The sequence below is a fragment of the Desmodus rotundus genome, chromosome 9 (genome assembly GCF_022682495.2).
Source record: "Desmodus rotundus isolate HL8 chromosome 9, HLdesRot8A.1, whole genome shotgun sequence".
NCBI lineage: Eukaryota > Metazoa > Chordata > Mammalia > Chiroptera > Phyllostomidae > Desmodus > Desmodus rotundus.
In genome coordinates, this window is record NC_071395.1 from 39,908,917 (window position 1) to 39,931,823 (window position 22,907).

General features: G+C 55.6%; 1 protein-coding gene across 16 annotated transcripts in view; it reads right to left on the reverse strand.

Moving 5' to 3' along the window:
* The window catches only part of PTPRS (protein tyrosine phosphatase receptor type S), a 95,987-nt gene that overhangs the window by 34,526 nt on the left and 38,554 nt on the right, over window positions 1-22,907 (reverse strand). For all 16 annotated transcript variants that reach the window (XM_053910964.1, XM_053910962.1, XM_053910958.1 and 13 more), the window contains 4 exons: window positions 17,723-17,868; window positions 17,026-17,167; window positions 14,003-14,191; window positions 8,436-8,546 (listed from right to left, as the gene is read on the reverse strand). In XM_053910964.1, the coding sequence (XP_053766939.1) occupies window positions 8,436-8,546; window positions 14,003-14,191; window positions 17,026-17,167; window positions 17,723-17,868 (588 nt within the window). The remainder of the gene's footprint in view (window positions 1-8,435; window positions 8,547-14,002; window positions 14,192-17,025; window positions 17,168-17,722; window positions 17,869-22,907) is intronic.

Consider the following 22,907-nt stretch of genomic DNA (forward strand, 5'->3'; position numbering starts at 1 on the left):
TGGAATGGGTGTGGGGCTGAAAATCGGGGTCTGAAAGGAGAAGGGCTGTGGCTTCCCCGGGGGGTACCCCCCACCCCTGGCAGAACACAGGGTCTGACCCCCCTTCCCAGCACCCCAAGAGCCTCGGCTGCTACTGAGGTGACACCCTCACAGCACACGAGCCTTCGGGGCAAACCAGCCTGGCCCCACTGGAGGCCCTCTCTGGAAGCCCCTCTAAGCCCACTTCTCAGTGACAACCTGCCTGTCACTTAGGGCCAGACAGACACAGGCCCGATGTTAACGGCAGTCAGCCAACTCCTCAAGGCCTCAGAACACCTCTCTGGGTGGCAGTGGGGCGCTGATGGGACTGAATGAACCCCGTGGCCTTGGGAAGAGCCCTCATCCTTCTAGAGCCTCAGTTTCCTCATCTGTAAAATGGAGGCAAGTGGTGACATGCTGAGGCCATTTAGCTGCCTGAGACAGGGCATAGGACAGAGAAGTTGCCTGGCCTGGCATGGGACTGGCGAAGTTTCCTTCTGGACTTCCAGGGTGCTGGGAAGGAAGGTCAACTACATCCTCTACCTTAGGAGAGTCTGGGGAAGAATTAGAATTAAATTTTTAAAAAAAATGGAACAATAAGAATTTCTACTGAATTCCCACGTGGCTTTACCCCTCCCAACCTTGAGAGGCAAATGTTCTTACATCAGCTTGGCAGGTGAGGGAGCAGAGGCTCAGAGAGGTGGTGGGGCTGCCAGAAGACACAAAGGCAGGTCCACGGGAGGGCGTGGTGGGGCCAGAGGGCAAAGCCCAGCGTGCCTGGCCCTGGCCTCAGAGCGCGCCAGCCTTCTCTCCCCTCACCACGGTGAGCAGCCAGACGCTCAGCCAGGTGGCCCTTTTTGGCATTTGGCTGCTTCACACTTGTGTGTCCTTACCCACCGAGGACACCTGAGAGCGCAGAAGCACCCTCTCCTGTGCACAGCTGCCAGCTGAGTAAGGCCCAGTGGCCACCAGTCAAACGCTAACCAGCAGCCATGATAATAAGCGCCCAGAATCCTCCGGTAAAAGGCTTACACTGAAGGGGTTGCTGAAACATCAAAGGGACTGAGAGCTGGCTTTAGAATCGAAAGATTACATGTGAGCCCAGTTTATCCCTCTGTGAGGTTCAGCGTCGCGCCCAAGAGACCCTGTTTGCATCTGACCCTAACATATCTTCCCCTAGGAAGTGTCATAATTTGGAAGGCACCTTCCATCAGAAAGGGAGACGGGGCTTCTTGAATATGGAAGAGACTTGCTGTGCAAGGCTGTTAACTGTAAGTCAGTTACATGTGGGAGGGCATTTATCAACAACCGTAATTTTAGTGCCTATGGTCCCCAACGCAGCCGGCAGCCATCGGCTAGACGGGTCTGCCAACAGCTGTACAAGCTGACACCTACGACACTTTGCCCACTTGCTTTCTCCCCCACCCTATGCACTTCTGGGGCTGTGCTGTGGAAAGGGGGCTGGTTTGCCACGAGTTTGGAGAGGATGGTGCCCATTGGCACTGGGTGACTCAGAGCCCCCTCGGGGGTCTTGTAAGGCTTCCAGGCATCCACCTAGCCGGCAAGGATGGGAGGCTGACGCTGTGTTCTGCCCAGTTTGGTGCTGACACCCACCCACGTCATCTTTCCACCCCCGGCTGCAAGTTTGAGGTGCGGGTTAGAAAGTAAGGTGGGCGCCGAGCCCATGGGACAGAGCGGCCCCACGGGACCCCCGCCCCCAATTACCGACCTGAATGGAGGGTCCAGGCAGGTTATAAGGGGACCACACCAGCCTTGGTCCTCAGCACGCTCCGGCTGGCTCTCGTTTCCAGCTCTTCTCGTCACCGAGTAGCCGGGGGTCCCAGCAGGGGGACCCGCGTGGGTGAGGGGGTCAGGAAGGTGGGCGGTGGGGGGGGTGACGGGTTTGGGATGGGGGTGGGTCGCTTCAAACCCCGATTCACATGGAAAAACAACTCAAAAGCCGTCAAAGCAACCGGGAGACGACCCCTCCCCCAAACAGGAAGAGGCATAAACTCAAAAACCAAAAGTGGGGTTCAGGGGGGAAGGGTGGGGAAGGGTGAGGGGAAACTGAAAAGTGAGGTGATTTGGTTGAAGCACTAGGTAGGGAAGTGGACAGTGTCAGACATCTCAATGATTCAGCAAGCCGCGGCTCCGAGGGTGGGGGCGTGGGGCTCTGGTGGGCATTTTGGGGTGAGAGAAGCTACTGGATGCTCCTCTGGACTCCAAAATGAGGACAGGGTGGGGAGGGCAGGGGAGAGATGCCAAGAAGTTCTGCAGCCTCCACGGGTTTAAGCTTAGATTACACCTGTCGGGAAGGGAGGGGGTCCGAGGCCTAATTTCAAATCCAGTTTCTCAGCCCCTCCATGGAACCCCAGCCTGTAGCCCAGGGAGGGTGGGCACCACCCCCACTGGCCTGCCTCGTGTATCTTCTTCCCCCCAACCACCTGGCCTCCCTCCTCCCACCACCAGCTCCCTCCGCCATCGAGATGGCATGCAAGGCCTGGAGGGACCTGGCTGGACCTCTGGCCCACAGGCAGACCAGCGGCCTTGGCAAGTTGGCATTTTGAGCTGGATGTTTTGCTTTATTCACAGGTTTAAATACCCTCTCTCGCCCCACGTTTTAAAAATTTTTTGTTCTACCAGAAAACGGGATGACATCTTGCCAATCAACGGACTCCCCTTGCCCCCCCGCTGCAGCCGGAGGCGCGGGGCTTCTCAAATGACAAGGTGTAATCTAACGTCCCCCACCCCCCACCAAAAACAGCGGAGACAGCAAGGCAAAGAGTGAGAGGCAGGCAGCAGGCGAGAGGTGTCTGGAGCTCAGTGTTCCTGCGGGACGCCTCCCTCCCCGCCACCCGCCATGCCCAACGGAGGGGAGCCTGCCTCCCCGCCCTGGAGCCCCCTCCCCCCTTGGGATGAGGGTTGGGATGAGGAGAAAGGCTGGGTCCTGATCTGTCATCACCGAGCCCCAGAGGCAAGTCAGGGGCCTTCGGGGTGGCATGACTGGGTATAATGAGCAGAACCGGGGGGCTCACCAGCACATCCCCATGGAAGTCTTTCTGGACATTTGGAGGTGAGAGGGGTGCCAGGCCCCGATACCTTCATCTACTCCTGTTTTGGGGGGCCAGGAGGTAAGGGGAGCACTTAGAAGTCAAATCCACTAATTACATGGCTTTAGTGCCAGAAATTTAATTTTAAAGACAATTTGTCTCCGAAGATTCCAGGCTACGAACTGCTCTGAAAAGACCGGGGGGACAGGCTCCAGACAAAGGGTTAGGAAGAGCACCCGGAGACTGGGGCCTCGCCTGCTGGTGACGTGCGCTGCTGAGCCCCAGCTTCTTAGTTCAGCGTTTGAGACTGGGCGTTAAATTCTCCCAGCCCTGCATGGCCTCCTCCAAACCCCTGATCACATCTTAAGGGTAAATGGTGGGACGTTCTTCCCCGTGTCTCCAGTTTGCTCTGAGTTCTCCCTGCTGGTTCCCACAACACAGGTGTGTGGTTCACCATTCAACTAGGTCCTGTGCATCAAGGTTCTACAATGCTATGTTGCTGGACCAAGTGATAAAGACACCATCTTTAGCCACTAACTTGCACCTGAAAGGCTTATGATTTTAAAGAGACAAAAAAGAACATTAACAGCCAGGGAGCATGTAATCTGGTGATCTTCCCACCTTGTCAAAAGCCTGAGCTGCATCTTCCCCAGGGGAGTTCTGGGAGTATAGCTGCCAGGTGCGTGAAAAATCGGCTTGGTTTTGACTTTGCCCTTTTGGATCTCAGAGATAAAGTTCAGGAGCAGAAGGATTAGTCTGAATATTCTGCCCCCTGAACAACCCAGATCAGTAAAACTGGAGATCATGAGTTGAAGAAGAGTTAGATTTGGGGTGGAAATTCCTTGCAATTAACTCCCCAGACTGGCTGCTCTGGCAACAGTGTAAATGCTTGGAGCTTTCAGGGCAGATCATGCCCATCTCTTCTGGCGGGCTGGCACTTATCTGCAAGGGAACCCAGCACCCAAGCTGGGCCTTTTCTGCTCCCCTCTGATACTGTGGCCACAGAACTGCCCGGGGGAGTGGCTCCCCTCTGATACTGTGGCCACAGAACTGCCCGGGGGAGTGGCCGGGAGTGAGATGAGAGACACGGCCCGGGGAGGCCACCGACCTGACGGGAGCGGGTTTAGAGCCAGGGGAAAATGAGACCATGGCCTGGCCTCAGAAAAGCACTAGTGAAAGTAAGATCAGAGCAAATGAATTAGCTTCTGCCCTTTTCGAAGCAGTTTCCTATAGGCCATACTATTCAAACAGTGGATCTGTTAAACATACAACAGGGAAACTGAGGTCCCCAAAGAAGGGAAGTGACTTGACCCGATCATTTGCTTGAACTCTTTACTTCCCTGTTCTACAACAGCCCCACTAAAGATTTTTTTTGTGCCATGCCCTACACAGGGCGCTAGAGGAGCATTAATTAGCTTGATGGAGTCCTCCCCACTACCCGGTAAGCTAGGCATGTTAATGATCCTTATTGTTTATATGAGGAAATGGTGAGCTGTCCAATGCCACACGGCCAAGGAGAAGCAGAGGCAGGATTTGAACCCCGGTCTGCTAGAGCATAGTCTTTGCTCTCATCACTAGGCTATACTGCCCCCCAAATCCAAGTAGTCTTCAGAGACCCTCAGCTACCTCTCAGTTCCAATCCTCTGGGACCCAGCTTTGGTGGAGGGGCTGGGAGACCCCTCTCTTCCCTCTTTGGGACTTCCCTGGACTGAGACCAGCCCGACAGCTCTCACACTGGATTAAAAAGGAGACAAGGGAAATTTATCCCCTCTTTTTGCATCTAAACTCCTCTTGCCAACTTGGCCCTTGACTTAATAAATTGGGAGTTCAGTGAGGGCACATGAGGGACAAGAGGGGAATTGGAGGTGACCCCCAAAGAGGCTGACCTCTGCCCTCCATTATCTATGTTGGGTAGCAGCTGGGGGCTGGAGATTAGAAATCTAGACGGACTTTACTGGAGGCTTGTTTGGGGGGTGGAGTGGAACTCTCGAGGGCAAAGGGAGGGAGCAAATGATGGGAGCGTGCGTCTCTGAAGGTTTGCAAGAGTGAGAGAGACAGAGAGAAGGAAAGCTGAAAGAGAGAGAGAGGAAGAGAATCCGGGAGGCAGAGGGAGGAGGACGGGGAGAGGCTGTGTCCAAAGTTCCCCTGGGTTTTCTCCAGAAGTCCACAGTTCTGATGCTCAGGTACTCAGAAAGTGACCATGCAGTACTGCTGGACAAAAGACACCTGTAACTAGACCCAGAGCCCGTGAGGGGTGGGGGAATCAGCCACCATCACCTGGGAGGTGAAGGCATAGCACTAAAGGGCAGGAGAGCCTTCTCAGCATTTCTTCCCAAGTCTGTCATGCTACGTTTTCTGATGGGCGTTCCGTACCTGTGCCCAGCCAGGACCCACAAAGTCATCACGCCAGCTGCCATTCTGAGCGCTGCCTATGTGCCGAGCATGCATGATTTGGGGAGGACGGTCCAGTTTAAGGTGGCCACTTCCCACATTTGGACTTGCCACTGTATCATCAACAAGAACTCAAAGTGCCGACTGCCCATTCACAGCGGGGTTGTTTGGGAGGGTGGGAGGTGGTCTCATGCTGAGGCAGAAGAACGGGAACGTGCTTAAGTCCCCTTCCAGCACTGCTGCCTGACAGGGCTGGGAAAAGGGGGGCTGGCCAGTGAGGTCAAGCAAATGGGACTGCCCTCCCCCCACACCCCACCCCAGCAATGGCCACTTCCCACCAGCTGTCTGTGCCCCCACCCCTGCACCCTTGAGTCTGGTGGTCACTTTCTGCCCCAGCATCCCAGCTGTGGGACCCCTTCCGCCCTCCCAGATAGTAGTTGGGACAGGAACACTGGCTTTTAAATCACAATGCGTTTGGAGAACAACCACAGAACAGCTCAGCCCAAGAAACCGAAAGCAAATAGCACAGAAACACGAGACAGAACCAAAGACAAAACGCTCTGGAGGAGAAAGGGGCTGGGTGAAGGGAATGGGAGGGGGAAAAATAACGAACAGATCGGTTTCCCCCCTCTAAAATGAAACAAAACAACAGAAAAAACCCTCTTAATTAAATAAAAGGAATAACGAAAGGAAAATGAAGAAAACCAAAAGAGAAAAACGGAACAGAAGACAAAAAACACTCCAACAGAAGGCGTTGAGAATTCACCAAACCGAACTGACAAGAGTGGCATGCAGAGAAATTTTTACATTCTCCCAGCATGCATCAGGCCCAAGTTACCATGACGACGAGGAGTGCAAAAAACTTAGCAACAACATTACCCACGGATGCATAGAGGCGACCACAATGCAAGCATCGCGTGTGTGCGGCCTGCCCTAGGCCGGGCTGGGCGCGGCTGAGGTTTTCGTGTCTTTCTGGGTTTTTGCTCTCGCTTGGCAGTTTTTTGTTTTGTTTTGTTTGCTTTGCGCTTATTATTTATATTCTACTGTTTTTACTTTTTTAGTTCATTTTTCTATCATTTTCCACGTGTGTGTCTGGGTGTGTCTGTGTGCATGTCTGTGTGTATTTCATGTGTGTGCATGTCACTTTCAGAATGTAAAAATGTGGGTAAAGAAAGTAAAAAAGAAAAAAACACACCAACCTTCTCGAAGCTCTGAGGGATGTAAAGGGGGTTTGATGCAGAACACAATGACATGGGGAGAAGAGAAAAAATAGGGGAGATACAGAGAGTAAAAAGAGGACTTCCCAAGGCTAAAAGCTGCAATAGTTTGTTTTTTTCTTTCAACCAAAAAAAGAAAATTAAAATTAAAAAATAGAAAAGAACAGCAATGACCTTTTCCCTTTCCTCCATTCCTTCCTTGACAAACAAGATCTACATTTGCCTTCCACACGTCTGTTTTTTAAATGCAATTTTGGAGCATCTGAGACCCGGGCAAAGACTGGGAGGCTGGACCCCCCCAACGGAAAGAGGCACATGCCGGGCACCCCCACTCCAGGAGGCTGAGGACGCAGAGGACCCCTCCCTCGTCATACCCTTGCTAGAGGCCCCGCCCCCACCCCGCCCCACTCCTGCCATCCACACTGTCTCTGAGCGCTGCCAGACTTATTCATTCCCATCCCAGGTGTCTGCAGAAAAATCAGCAGGTTAGGGGAGACCGGTCGGCTGGAGTCGTGGACGCGCTACAACTCACCAGAGGGGCCGTGGCAGCAGATCAACTGTGTGCCCCCTGCCCGCCTGCCCAACCGCGTCCCCGTCCCCTCCCTCCACGCAGCCTCCTCCTCAGAGACCAGAGGCAAAACCCAAGGTGCAGAACCAAGGAGCTGCTTCAGGGCCGGTGGGGCTGTGCTTGGTGGGGCCGAGGGGAAGGGAGGGGCTGCCCAGCCTCCCAGGTGGAGCATGGCCGGTTCTTGTTATGCTGAATGGGGGAAACGGAGGCCTGGAGAAGGAGCATGATGGAGTCAAGTGTACAGAACCCACTGGAAAGCCCTGGCGTTTGAATGGGCCTATTTCCGGGCAGGCAGATGCTGTTTCCAGCACAAATCGGACCAGGAACACCCATCGGGAGGTGGGAGACAGAGAACAAAAATAGTGGAGGACGGGACAGATTAAAATTTCTGAGGGGACCGAAGAGAGCCAAAGCAGGGTAAGGGGGTCAACAGCTGCATGTGGGACAGGGGAAGCCACCAGGACCTTTGAGGGGACACCAAGGGACCCAAAAAGAAGTGTGTGTAGATGCTCCCTGGGCTTCCCTCGGGGGTAGGGGTGGGGACAGCACCCACGCCTCTGGGCGGGACACGCCTGGCTGCCTGCAGGCCTCGCTCTGGCCTACTGGAGTCTTTTCTGAGGGTGACCAGGAGAGAGAGCACCAGGCTCCAGGAAAGCTGAGGGTGCAGGGCCAGTGGTGGGGGGCACCCTCACAGACCTGTCCCCAATTCTTAGATGGAGGGTGCTGGAAGGGGGGGCGGTGAGGCGAGCTACGAGGCCACGGATTTTGGAGAAGCGAAGCGAGCACATGACAAGGGGAGGCACGCACGACACACCACAGAAGAAGCTGACTCAGGTGGGCGGGCGGGTGGGGCAGAGGCCTGCAGACTCCCCCGGCCCTGTAGGCTCGAGACTGAAGCCCTCCCCCAGCCCTGCCCTGTCCCCTCCTGCCGCCACCCCCAAGACCTGTACCCCACTTGCGCGTCCATCACAAGGCACAGGGGTGGGGGCTTAAGCCGCCCCCATTCTGTCGGCAAGGACACTGAGATCCGGGGAGTGACGCCACCTGGCCCAAAGTCCCGCATGACTGGGTGGGAAAGCCCTCCTGCCCAGGTCTGCAGGGGACAGGGGAGCCCGGAGGCTGTGAGCCCGAGGAGGGAGGGGGACGGGTGGGGCGGGTCCCTGCCTCCGACCTGGATACGGCGTTCCCTACCTCGCACGTAGAGGTTGGCGGGGGAGGAGTAGCGCACACCAGCGCTGTTGGTGGCCACACACTCGTATTTGCCCTGGTCGGTCTCCTCACTGCTCTCAATCTGCAGGGCGCCTGTGGGGAGAAGGGAGAAAATGCAGCCAGTCAGGGGAGGCCCAGAGGCGGGCCGGAACGGCTCTCCCAGAGGCGCAGCTGGCCCATCTCTCGTTCTGGCTGGGCCGGAGAGGCAGGTGAAAGAGTCAAGTTAGCCTAGAAGCCCCAGCTGGGCTGGCACCTCCCTGGCCCATCTCACCCCACCCTGAGTCTAGCCCTGAACACATCACATTCCCCAAAAACCCTCTACTGTCACTGTGAAAGCAGCTGGTCACGGGGCTGGGGCTTCAGAAACGCCTGCCGAGGGGAACGACGAGCGAGGGGGAGTGTGGGCCATGACGGTGTGTCTGCAAAAGTTCAGGGGGCTACTGCCCAGGCAGAGGGGAAGGGCAGGGCTAGCGTTCATACCCACAGCGGTCTTTCCGGAGACCCTGGGATCTAACAGGCTAGGGGATGCGCCAAGTCAGGGAGCTGGGGGGGCAGTGCTGATGGTTCCACCCAGGGCCCGTGTGGAAGTGAACACAGGTCTGGGTTCCTCGAGTGTGTCTAGAATCACGGGTCCCAAAGCCCGCAGCACCCGTAAGTCAACCCAGGCAGGGATGCAGTTTGTCACGGGTGTTTGAACCAAGTTTCAAACAGGACTGGCTGCCTGTGATGCCGGCTAAAGTAAAGGACATTGAGACCGATACACATCAAGTGTGTCTGAAATCACAAGCCTGGATCTAAGAATTTGTTGGTCTTGTATGAATAAAAGTTTAAAGAAGAGGCCAATTTTCTCCAGCATATTTAAAAGCACTGGGCCAAATCACAGACCTTGGTGCCCATAAGGGACATGAAGATAGGGCCGACTTCCCCTCAGCATGTTAGACATCACAGGCCCAAAGCAGACTTCCCCGTGAACACAGAGGAATGAATGAAACTTCTCAAAAATATTTGGAAGAATAGGCCTTGATCAGGCCCTACATGCCCACGGATAAATGAAATGAGCCCGGGATTTTCCCAAGAACACCTGAAACCAAAACCTAGGGCAAACCCTCATTTTCACAGTAAATAAAGATGAGTGAATGTCTCTAAGTATGTCTGAGTCGCAGGCCTGGACTCAAGTGCTTGCTGACCTGTCAATAGAAATGAGTGAGTATCTCCAAGTGTGTTAGAATCAAAGGCTTCAGCCAGAGTCCCTGGCACCAAGAGTCTGAAAATCCAGTCCAAGCTCCCAAATAGACTCCTCCTCCTAGCTTTGTTCGTGGTTGTCCCATGGGAATGACATGGATGAGGGTCTGCCCCCATAAAACATTCCTACTTTTCCTCTGTCCTCAAGACTCTGGGGAAGCAGGAAGGCAGGTATTGCTAGTGAGGCACAGAGAGGGCAGAGGGGCTGCTCTAAGTCACACAGCATTTCATGGTAATGCCAGGATTGGACACTGACTCTTTCTTGGGTCTCCTATCCAGATCTATTCTAGTCTATTCTCTGGGACAGCGCCCAGATGCTGAAGTCAGACCTGGCCTCTGAGACTGCCTGATTCTCTGCTCCTTCATGCCGGACTCCACCCTGGATCACAGCTTCAGAGCTGGAAGACCCCTCCCACACGCTCATTCTACTGATGGGAAAACGGAGGCTGGAGACAGACGACAAGGGCTGCATACAGAGCAATGCCCGCAAACCCAGCTTCCAGCACTGCGGGTGGGCACGGGAGGCGCTGCCCCTTCCTGAGCAGGAGACAGCCCCATTCCTGCAGCCAGGTGGCCTGAGGAGCCACTATGGCCAGACTCAGCCCCCAAGCTACAGGTAGCCACACAGACACAGAGAATGGATAAACACTGGGCAGGGTGGCGAGGAGACACGTGGACGGGGGCCTGAGGCAGCCCCTCATGGAGCCTGGGGGGCTGGGTGGGCAGCGAGAGCATGAGTGGGTGGGTGGGTAAAAAGCCTCTTACCTCGGATCGGAGTGCTTTCTGTAAGGGAAGCAGAGAGAGTCAGGTGAATGACAGAAGGCAGTCCTGGGGGGCCGGGGGCCCCGAGGAGGCCAGGCCGGGCCCTGAGTCAGGCCTGTCCACTCTGACCCAGGTGGAGCCGGGCCAGCCTCAGTCTAAGGAGCCTGCAGACCTTGCTGAGGAAGAGGAGGCAAGGCTCCCAGAGCAGAGTGGGTTTGAATGCTTGTCACTCAGGAGGGCTTCCCACAGGCGAGGCAGGAATCTCCTGGGGAACGAGGGGCATCACTACGCCCCAGGAAGGTCTATGGCCTGGCCTGGCCCTGTTGGCTGCCTTCCTTCTGGGCTGAGGGAGGAAGGTCCAGGACCTCCCTCCCTTCTTTCCTTTTTGGGACGGACAGGGAGCCAAGGAGATCTCAGGAATCTTGTTAGAGACAGTGGGAGACGGGTTAGTGCCCCAGGGTCGGGCATTAATAAAGCAAAGGGAAGGTGTTACAGAAGGGCCAGGTAGGAAAGACGGGGGAGGGCAGTGAAAAGGGATGGAGGGCAGAGGGAGGGCCCTGCAGCCTCCTTTACTTCCAAAAGGAAAAGAGGAAAAAAGGGTTATCTGGGTGTCCACCTGGGTACTGGGGGCAGGGACAACTCAGTCAGACAGAAGGAGGTCCCGGACTGGAGTGTCACACCCTCAGCCCACCTTCTTGGGGGCCATCTCTCCCCTCCCCCACCCCACTGATGACAGGTGATAACCCTGCTGAGGACAAAGGGACCCCAAGGCCAGGGCAGAGAAGCTGTCGAGGAAGGAAAAAGCAGCTCCTTTTCATGGCCCAGGCCCATCTTACAGATGGGCAAAGGGAACTGTCACACTATGAGTCAAAGGCAGAGACCCAGCTATCCAGCCTACCAGGTTGGGGACCCTCTAGCCTGAACTTTTTGGGCCCCCACATTATCTCTCACAAAATCTTCAATCCGGCAAGGCCACTCTCTCTTTACACAGAGGAAATGGGAATTTGCCTAAGGCTGCAACATGGAGAACTAGAATCCCGGGCACTTGGGAAGCTAGGTCAGCCCCTGCTTTGGGATGTTTCACTACATGTGGATTATGATGGTAGAAGCTAGAGGCTAGAGAACAGGACTTCTTCCCAAGATGGCCAAATGGCCCACAACCACTATATTGAGAGGAAAAGGATGTACCCCAAGGAAGACAAGGAAAAATCATGGGCCACTATCAGTCATTCTCACATTAGTAAGAATTAGTCCAGCAACTGGTTTCAGGGAATTCGGGTTAGACACTGGAAAAAAGAGGATGAGTAGTGCTCAGTACCAGCCCTTTAGAAAACTCCCCTCTCATTCTAGCCCTGTCCCCACAAACTTCTGCAACTTCATCGTTTTCCAGCAGTGTCACGGCCCAGAATGGGGCAGGTGGACTATTACATGGGGAGCTCAGGATGCCCCGGATTTCCCCTCAGCCTCCATTCTGGGGTTGGAATGACCCCGTGTGGCCTTGCCTGTTTCCTCTTTTCCTTTGGGGGTCCTCTCTCTGTAGCTCCTTGGGGCCTGGCTGGGAAAGACTCGGTGGCCGGTGGGGAGTGCTGGTGGAGACGACTGGGTTAGTAAACATGCCACGTAGAGTGGGTCACAGTTACTGTCACAGTGGCTGTTAGTCTGGGGGGAAGGGGCAGGGGATCAAAGGGGGAACGTTAGTTGCTGACACGGTGAAGACATGAGACTTACCAAAAGTTTCTGAACGTTTACAACAGAGGGACAAGAAAAAGAGAACAGGATCATTAACGGGCAGTTATGCAGAAGCCTATACACTCACGGCAGCAGGGTGGGGAGGGGGAGTCAGAATAATCAGATCCATTATGATCAATAAAGCAGCTTATGTTCAATGAGCACCCATTACGTGCCAGGCATTCTGTCCTGGGCCCTCACAACAACGTCAGGGAGTAGGCACCTGTTACAGGGATGCTGAGACCCAGAGAGGACCTGCTCGAGGACACAGCTGACATCTGACCTAGGCCACCCGGCCCTGAGGCCTGTGCTTTTCATGGTTTCGCTACACTGGGGAGATGATGGTGGAAGCCAACAGAAAAGCAACTGGATTCTCTAGGTGGCCATCATTCCCCCAGCTGAACCCCCAAAGCTCCAAGTATCCCCAGATAGATTGGGAGGGGTCAGGCTCTCTCCTCAGTACAGAAATTCTGGGCTGAAGACATGAATGTCTGCCCTTTTGCAGAGCTGAGGTCTTCCCCGGGGAGGGGAGCAGAAAGCACAGGGTGGGCAGACAGGCTCCTCAGCAGATGCAGCTGGGCAGCGAGGAGGGGCACTGGGGACGACTGGGAGGCCTTCAGGCATGGGTGGCTCCGAGGTGGAGTCCTCAGAGGAAGGGGAGAGAGCAAAATGAGATGCGTTCCAACGTGCGTACTCACGACACACTGAAACACGCGTGAGTGCACACGGCCACAACCCTACCGCATGTCTGCACACGCAAGGACTAGGGGCTCTGGCCTGAGACGCAGGCACGTGGAGAGCCTGCCCAGGGAGGACCGGCAACGTGGGTATGCGTGTGGCTGAGCTGTGCAGACAGAAGCTGCGCCCTGGGGCAGGGGTGAACCCACGTGCCACAGGCGCGGCCTGCGTGCGCCCTGAGGTCAGACCAGCACAGAGGGCCCAGACACACACATATGGACATAGCGTGAAGCGGGGGGAAAATGAACACAATACACACACAGCACCCCCCAACATGTGGACTCACAGACGGGGCATATGGGTGCTATGCTGAGACACAGCTGTGGAATCACCCATCCCTGAATCCCTAAGGTGACCAAGTCACTGTGCTCTGTCCCAAGGCCCCCTAGCCCAGCCAGGGCCTAGACAAGCAGGCTAGGCTGCCGGTCTTTGCCCCTTAACTTCCTCAACGGCTTCGGTCTTGGAGATACTCTACCCCTGCAGCTCTCTATGGTTCCCCATACCTTATCTGTCTAGGGCTCACTACCTCCTCTGGACATGTTTACTACTTCAGCATAGGAGACCCTCTCCCTGTGCCACCTCCCATGGCTCTCCATTACCTTGACTGCCCCTCATTATAAACCCAGTGGTTAGGCATTGAAGATGGCCTCCCATCACCTCTGGTTGCCTGTCCCCCTTTTGTCCCCACTGCTGGTAGACTGCAGATAGCCACCATCCTCTGTGGCTTTCTATCACCTGCAACTACTCATGCCTTGCTGGGAACCCACTGCTGGGCACTAGAGACACTGTGGCCCTGGGGCCTCCACTGGGCCCACTGTGTGCCCACTCAGGCATTAAAGAACTCTCCTCCTACCGTCCACCACAGCTCTCCACCACCCCGGCCAGTCTACGCCCCATCATATCCATATCCCCATTGGTTCAGCTCTGCAGACATTCTCCCCACCAGCAGCGCCTCCATGGCTGCCCATCATCTCTGCCTTTCCGTCTCCTGTTAGTGCACGGGGCTTGGGCCCTGGAGCTACCGCACTCCCTCTGCTGCCTTCTGTGGCTCCCAGGTCCTCCTGCCCACCTGCACTCACCTGATCTCAGCTGCTTGATGCGCCCGTTGCTGGCGCTGGGGTCCACGGGCAGGAAGTCCTTGAACCAGGTGATCTCGGGGTCAGGGTTGCCGCTGGCAGCACACAGCATCGTGGCCGTCCGTGTGCGCTCCACCACCTTCAGCTGGGGACCCATGTCGATGTTGGGGAAACCAGGGGGCAGCTGGTCCTCTGCGGGCAGAGACAGGAGAAACAGGGCAGAGGCCTGGTTATCGCATGCCACCCCTCCAGGGGAGAGCTCGGGGACTGGCCGCCCCGGCCAGGACCCACAGCAGGCCCCTTATTTCCCCAGTGGAATGAGAGGGCTGTGGTTGTGGCCCACGCAGGGCTTGTTGCACAGAGGACAAGAGGCCCCAGTCCCAAATCCTGAATGCTAACTGTGTACTAGCCTGTGCCCTCCTCAGAGAGGGGGCTTCCTTCAGAGGGGGAAACTGAGGCTCAGACAGACACAGGCCTGCCCCAGGTCATACAGCCAGAACATGGTAGCCTAGGATTTGCACTCAGGCCTGGCTGCACCAAGAGGAGGCTGGGATGGCAGTTGCAGAACCTTCAAACTGGGCCTGGACCTACCGGGGCCCGAGGGGGCAGCAGAACCCTACCTGAGGTGGTTCTCCTTGGTACTGATGACGTCACTAGAGTTAAGGCCAAAATAACTGAGCCTCAATTCTTGGTGCTCTGGCCTGTACATGCTGGAGGCTGGGTCTGCAGCGTTCCTCTGTGCTCCTGTCTCCTGTGCGTGCATGCACGTACACCCATGCATGCACCCACACCCCACGCACGCCCCATGTGCATGCACTTCCCGTGTACATGCAACTCTGTTGGGGTCCCCGTGAGTGAGTGTGGGTGGCACCCAGCCAGGGTGGGAGCAGGCATGTGGGTGCTGGGGGAGGCCGTGGCTGCCTGACGTTACTGAGAGCTCCTAATTAAACAAAAATGTTCATCGCGTACCACATTGTGCCCTATTCCTCGGAGTTTAATTAAAACAACGGCGTGGGAGGCGTGAGTGGAGTCCACAATCAGATGACAGGGGAGGGAGGGAGAGGCGGGGAAAACTGAGCCCAGCAGCTCAGACCTTCCTCGTTCAGCCAGGGGTGGGGACTGGGGCTCAGGGCCCGGAGCTGGGGAGGCTAGGCGTTCCTGGGTCAAACACCCTGGGCTGGGTGCCCAGCCCCAAGCACCACGTCCTCTAGCAGCTGGAGCACACAGAGATGCCAAGGAGGCCTTGACGGGGGACAGGGAGCAGACACGTAGCTTTCCCAGATACCCATGGCACTTAATAGATTCACAGCTTGTTCTTTTAACTCTCTGAGCCCTTACAATGGAGGCTGGCCCTGGGTGAGGGAAGGCAGACTGTTCTGTCTGTGCCCGGGAAAGGTCAGGGCAAAAATATCTGCCAGGAAGGGGCAAGGCAGCCCAGGCTGCGGACTCCTCCCTGCTCCTCCTTCCATCCCCCACAGGACGGGCTCTAGGACCCACATAAAATGAGACGATGGGGCTTGCGGTGAAAACATCATTAAGAATTTTTATGTGGTCACAGCAGAGCCTTCTGAGTGAGGGACCCCGCAGAGGTCACACACCAGGGTCTGGGACAAAGTTTCCCTGGGGCCAATGGGATGCCTCTTCCCAGGGCTCCAAGCTGACCACAGCTTTGCTGCCCTGGTGGACATTGGAAGAATGCCACCAGGGGAGCCACATGTGGGGCCACCTCCCACCTAACTGCACGGTGGCTCATACTTATAGAACAGAGAGGGTCAGGGCACCCCTGCAGGTGACAGGGGCAACTCAGTCACCTGAGAGAGAGCTGCAGAATGGTTGGTGGCCACACTGTTTTGTTCATGCCAGAGTGACAACAATGACAGTAATAATCACATCAGACAGACAGACAGACTTGACCAAGTGCTCATTCCCTGTGGAACACTGTGCGAGTCTCTCACTGGCATCGCCCATGCAGGTGATTCATGAAACCACCCCTTGTGCTGAGCATCATCCTTATCCTATTCCAGGGGTGAGGAGACTGCACCTCAGAGTTTCATTAACTTGTCCAAGGTCACACAGCTTCAGAGTGGCAGCACCAGGATTTGAACTCAAGTTGCAGGCCCCGCCGGGGCTAAAACCACCTTGCAACACAGAAGGCAGCCGAGAGCTGCTGGGTAGGAATTTGTGGCAGGGCTGTCTGATGCTGCTGTTTTATAGTGAGGAAGCAGTTTTCTGGTGCTCCCAGCCCACTTGAAAGAGGCTCGCAAAGGGCCCAGCGAAGCAGTGTTCCCAAAGGATCCGTGTGAATGTAAGGGGAAGTGGGGGCAGCTGTTTCTGCCTGTCCAGCAGCTATTCCTCCTCAATTCCTTTGGGGAAACCACACCTTACTGACACTGTCTAAGCAGCTGACACACCCTGGACTCCAGGGAAGGAGCTCTACCAATTATCCTGATTGTTCCTCCTGCCCCAGTAAATGGCTCAGGCATGGTCAAGCTGGGCCAATGTGCATCAGTCTTGGGTCATGTGGTCCTCCCTTTTGGTTGGTGGCTTGGAAGCCTGGAGGTACTAAGAGGCATCTCACTGAGGATGCAGTTGATGTGGAAGGCAACAACCCCAGAGGCAGAGAGAGAGTGAGCTCTGAGAACACTGTTTGAGCTCCTGGATCCAGCTGAACCTGAAGCTGGTACTCTGCTTACATTTTAATTACATGAACCAATAAATTCTCTTTCTTACTTGAACCAGTTTGGGTTTGGTCAGCCTCTTGTAATCAGTAGAGCATGATTCATATAAAAAAATGAGGATAACTCTAGTCTCTTAACACTCCTCTTTGCTGCAAAGGCCTGCTAGATCCTATCACAGTAGGCTCTGGGCTCAGTGGTGTTACGGGCTAGAGAAGGCAGACTGAGGTCTCCCAAAGAGAAACTTCCCAAAGAGATCCAAAGTGAGACTTTCACGGATGCCTCTGGTGTTTGTCCCCAAGGCTGAGAGAGCCCCATTCCCTCCACCCCCGCACGGGGGGAACCCGGTACCTCGGAGGACAGTGAGCTTGGCATGAACTGTGATCTCCCCAACTGAGTTCTGGGCCACGCACTCGTACACATTCTCGTCCCGGGGTGTCCGCAGCGGCTGGATCCTCAGCACGGCCCCCGCACTCCCATCAAACTCGATCGTCTGCCGTGGGCAGGGGAGAAAGGTCAAGGCGAGGCTGGGGCCCCAGGGGTCCAGGGAGAAGCACTGGGGGGTGATACATACCCTGTCCCATGCATATGCACTAGCGGCAGAAAACTGGGCCTGGGTGTGTACCAGTAGAGTACCGTGTGTATGTGGGTATGTGACCAGCACGGGAAGTCTGTGTGACCAGCATGGGAAGGTGTGTGGGATGCGGACGGATGCACATCTAGTCGTGCGCACGTGTGCCGATGCCCTTCTGTGAGCACCAGTGTTGGGTGTGAGTCTGTGGAGTGCAAGATAAAACTCAGAGAAGACAGGGCGCTGTTTGAGACCACACGACATGAAGGCGGCAGAGCGAGCCGGACTGGCAGGGCCCTCACAGGGCAGACGGGGGGCGGCGGGGGGTGGGAGGGTCGCATGGCAGGGAGTGGGTGGGAGAGGGCCCTGGCTGCCCACATTATGCCTGGGGAATGTTCCTGCGGCGTCTTCCGTGACTGAGCTGCTGCGGCTCTGGGGGGCACTGGCCCCAGGCTGCCTCCCCTCAACCCAGCTCACCTCAAAGCGCTGCGAGTTGACCTTCTTTCCCTTCTTGTTCCAGGTCACCCGTGGTTTGGGGTCGCCCGTGGCCTGACACACAAAGGAGGCCACACCTCCCGACACGCCAATCTGGTCTTTGGGCTCTTTGATGAACCTGGGGGGTTCTGGGGGGAGAGCAGGAAAAAGAGGGGCTCCAGTGGGCCCAGGTAAGTGGCCAGGACCTCACACGCAAACATACACCCCATACCCTGCCCGGCCATGGAGCTACCACATGGGGCCGACAGAAGGGCTGAGAGAGGAGGAGGAAGGTGAAGAAATGCTGCCATCGAATGGCCCCCTCTCCCTGCCAAGGCACCTGTGGTTACCCCGGGCTCTACATAGCCCCACCCCACCCCACCACCACCTGGACGTAACAGCCACACACACGTCTATGTGGACACAACCTCATGGGCTCACCCACTCAGTGCCACAGGGGATAGTGGAAGGGGAGACCCCTGAATTCTGAGGTCTCCAAATTCAGCACCTGGAGGCCCCCAGTGGCAACCAGCCAAACTCTGAAGGGTCCTTAGTCCTAAAAAGATTTAGGAGATAACTTGGTCTAATCCCCTGGTGAGACACATGGAGAAACTGAGGCACCAAGCAGGTTGGTAACATTTAAGATTAGTAACATCTAATCCTTCTGACAGCGCTGAGGGGCGAGGCCATCAAAATTCCCATTTCACACATGAGGAAGCGGAGGCACTGACCAGACCAGGCACTTGCTTCAGACATGCAGCCAGCCAGTGGCTGAGGAGGGATTCGAACCAGGCTGGCTCCTGGACCCATGCTGACTCTGCCCCCACAATGACCTCATGCAGCCTTTCCAAGAAAGTGTCAAGTGGGAATTACTATGTCTTTAACGTTTCTGAACAGACAGCCTCAACTCTGCACCCAGCACAGGCTGCAGTGTCCAGCCAGAGTTCGATAACATTGTTTCCTTTTTATTGACTTTTCACAGAAGCCTTTGAATTGCCTAAAGGGATACTGGATTTCTCCTCACAGTCCTGCTACAGTGTATCCCATAAAATGAATTCAGTTACTTCTGAGATTGTTACCAGCAGACTTAAGGGCTGAAACATACTTACAAAGTCTGGAGGAGAGTAATCTACATATCCCACCTAAAGGGAATAATTACATGAGTACTGGGCTGTTAGTGAAGTGGAATACTATGCCACTGTAAAAAGGAACAAGGATGCTTTTCAGAGGAACCATTAGGGAAAAAACAACAAAACATGTAGTGAAATGAGCCCTGGCTGGTGTGGCTCAGTGGATTGAGTGCTGGCTTGAGCATCAAAAGGTTGCTGGTTTGATTCCCAGTCAGGGTACATGCCTGGGTTGCAGGCCAGGTTCCCCACGTAGATGACTGCACATGCCGTGTGTGTGTGTGTGTGTGTGTGTGTGTGTGTGTGTGTGTAGGAGCAGTGGCTGCTGGCCCTGGCCGGGTAGCTCAGTTGGTTAGACGCTCAGTTGGTTACAGCACTGTCCCGATAGGCCACGGTTGTGGGCTTGATCCCCAGTCAGGGCACATACAAGAATCAACCAGTGAATGCATCAATAAGTGGAACAACAAATCGATGTCTCTCTCTGTCTCAAAATCAATCAATCAATCAAAATAAAGAAGCAGTGGTTACCTCCAGGGACAGAAACCATGTGGCTGGACACAGGCAGAAGGAAGCTTTATATCTTGATACTTCTTAAAGAACTATTTAAAGATAAATTTATAACAATTTTTAAAATATTTTATTTATTTTTATAGACAGAGGGGAAGGGAGGGAGAAAGAAACATCAATGTGTGGTTGCCTCTCACAACCCCCTACTGGGGACCTGGCCCACAACCCAGGCACGTGCCCTGACTGGGAATCAAACTGGCAACCCTTTGGTTCATAGGCCCACGCTCCATCTACTGAGCTATGCCAGCCAGGTCTAAAATATTTTTAAAAGGACTAAGTGAAAAGGTGAGCTGATTAGAGAAACTATTGAGTAAAAGTTTGGGGTCTGAGGAGAGGCAGAAAAGGGGCTAAACAATTCGAACTGTAGCAAGACTGGGTCTGAGCCCCACAAATCTGCGGAGGGCCACGAGCTGGAAAGTTCTGGCTGCTCAGAAGCCCCGAGAAGCTCAAGGGAGCTTCAGGTCCCAAGTGTGGGTGCTCACAGGCCCCAGTTCATCCCACCCATGGCTCAGGCTAGGCTCTGAACAAAAAAGGGTGTCCATCTTGGAGATCTGACCGGCCTCGCCTCCGTCACTTGAGGCTCTACTCCCACTGATGTGATCGTGTGTCCCCACTGGCCATCTCTCTTAAAAATCAGTAGACCACTGCGTGCGGCCTGAGTGACCTCAGTCAATTCCTGTGTATCCCTCTGAGGCAGTGACTGCTGGTCCCATTGTACAGATGGGACTCTACAGATTCAGGAAGGTTAACAACCTGGCACAAGGTCACAGAGCTGAGAAATGACAGCACCCAGATTTGAACCTGCGTCTCTCTGTCCTTGAGACTACATCAGTGCTCTTAATCACCTCCAGGCCTTGAGCCTGATTTAGATGTTTTGCTCCACACTGAGCAAGGGCTGGGCCTGCCTCACCGGCCCTGACTGTCTGCCACTCCTACTCCAAGCCTCAGGAATGGCGATGGGAGCCATATGGGTCCCCAGCCAAGGTCACGGGGAAAGTCACTGCAGCCAGGTCAAGAATCTTACTTCTGGGACAATACTCCCTGAGAGCTGCTGGACGGAAGGGCAGAGCAGCTGCAGGAGACATTGCTATTTATCAGAGTCGGAACACACCCCTACACCCGCCAATCCAGGGAAGGAGACAAACCAGGAGCCCTGCTGTTCCTCCTGGAGTCCATTCCTCCTCCCTTCATCTGGCAGCTCCAACCTCAGCTGGGCCAGCGTCTAGCCAGGGAGGCTCCCCAGGTTACGGCAGGCCGGGTCAAGAGCCCCTCTGTCCCCACCACTGCCTGGATGTCCCCCATCACGGCCCTGATCCCGCTGGGCTGAAATACCTGACTATGTGCCATATGGCAGGTGTGTGCAGGCAGCCCCACTCCCCGGGACCCCATCATACCTCCTCTCTGTGTGCAGCGACCCTTGGAAATGGGGCTCTTTGATGCCCATTAACACCAGGCCCCGTGAAGCTGTCCACTGGCTCCCGGGCTCCCCCTCTCTGCAGCAGTGTCCTTTTGGCCTCTCTCCAGAGGGCTCCAGGATCCCAGCCAGCCCAGGAGAACTCTACCTGCCGCACCCCCCACTAGAAAATTCCTTGTGGACGCTTGGATTCTCTCATTCTCTCCCCTCTTCTTCCTGGCAAAGGAGCCCCGGACACAAGAAACATGCACTGGGTATGGCTGCAGCCTGCGCCAGCAAGTGCTGCCTTTGTGCTGGGCCCAGTGGGGCTCGGCGCTGCTCTCACGCCCGCGCTACCGACAGGCAAAACCGAGGCTCAGAGGGGTGAGCGACCCACCTAGGGTCATCCAACTCGTGAATGGCAAAGAGCAAGGATTCCAACCAGATCCTGCCCACCTCTCAAGCCCTGCAAACAGCACGCTGGGTAAAAGGGGCTGTGGGTTCCCAGACTGAGAACACTCCAGGGGTCCCCACTTCTTAGGTGAAGAGACTGAGTGGCGATGTCAACAGCGCGGAGGCTGGGAAAGGCCTGGTTGCGGTTTCTCCATTTCAGATTCTGCAGAGAAGAGTCTGGTGCCAGACCCGAGACCCACCCGCTCGCCGTCCCCTCAGCCCCGCCTGGACCGGCCCCCCAGACCAGGAACCATTTCCACAGCAGAAGTCACTCTTCTTGGCACTGGCTGGCGAATGCTTCGGCAGCTCCCCCAGGCCCTTCGAAGCCTCACAGCCCCACCCGAAATGGCTCCCTAAGGACCTGGACCACTCCCTGAAGCTGGCAGTGCCAATCATGGTGCCCATAGCTCCCTGCTGGGCCCCAGACGACAGGGCTCCTGCTAAACAGACCCACCTACTGGCGCCGAGATGCCCCAGCCCTGAAGATGGAGACCTGGGTTTGACCCCAGACCGCTACCAAAACATACAGCAATATAGTCACAGCAATTAAGGGACCACGAAGGGAACACCCACTGAGCAGCTCCCACTACATGCCAGGTGCTGACATCCTGGGTCACACTCCATCGTTGCCCACCTAGTCCCTCAGCTCCTATGGTCTCTGTCCTCCCCAGAGGAGCCACCAGAGGGTGCCAGTGAGCACCTGAGTCAGGTATAGCCCCTCTACCCATAGCCCTCCAGGGCTGCTACCTGCCTAGGAGTAAAAACCCAAGTCTTCCCCAAGCCCACACAGCTCTGTGGAACCTGCCCCGTCCCCCCCACCCCAACCCTCCCGTCCTCTCTCCGCTCCTCCAACAAACCAGGCTGCATCCCTCTGCTTGGGACCCTTCCCCTGGATACCACTGAGTGCACGCCTGAGCTCCCTCAGGTCGGCTCAGATGCCACTGCTCACCATGGTCTCCCCCATGGCCTCCTCTCCCGTTGGACTGGTCTTGCTCTCAGGCACACCCCCAACTCAATACCCTCAGTGTCTCTCCCCTAAGAGATCAGCAGCTCTGAAAGGGGCCAGATGTTTGTTTTGCCCTTGGGCCTAAACCAGTGCCCATTATCATTTTGGGGGAGCTCCTGGCACCAAGTGGGTGGGGCCAGGGATGCTGCTCAGCCCGCCACAGTGCCCGGGGTGGCCCTCCTCCACAGAGAGTGACCAGAACTCAATAATGTCAGCAGTGCCCACGGGGGAAAGTCCCCAATATAGGGCACGTGAGAGGCAACCACACATTCACGCTTCCCTCCCTTTCTCCTTCCCTCCCCCTCTCTCTAAAAATAAATAAAATCTTTAAAAAAAATGGCTGCATATCATTTTTAAAAAAACAACTAAAAATTCTTAGTACCTTTAGTGCACCATTCCCGCGCCAGGGAGCCCAGGGTGGCGGCTGGACAGGTCCCAGCCAGCCGCTCCTGGCCTTGGGCCGGCGGCAGTTTCATACCACAGCCAGGAACTCGGGCTTGGGACCAGGCAGCCCTGGCTCAAATCTGAGCATGGCCCCTTCCTGGCTGTACTGTAGCCTGGCCGTGCCTCAGTTTCCCCATCAGTACAACGGGGACGACAATAAAAGCATTCACCTCTTCAGACTGTGGCAGCTGACCTGAA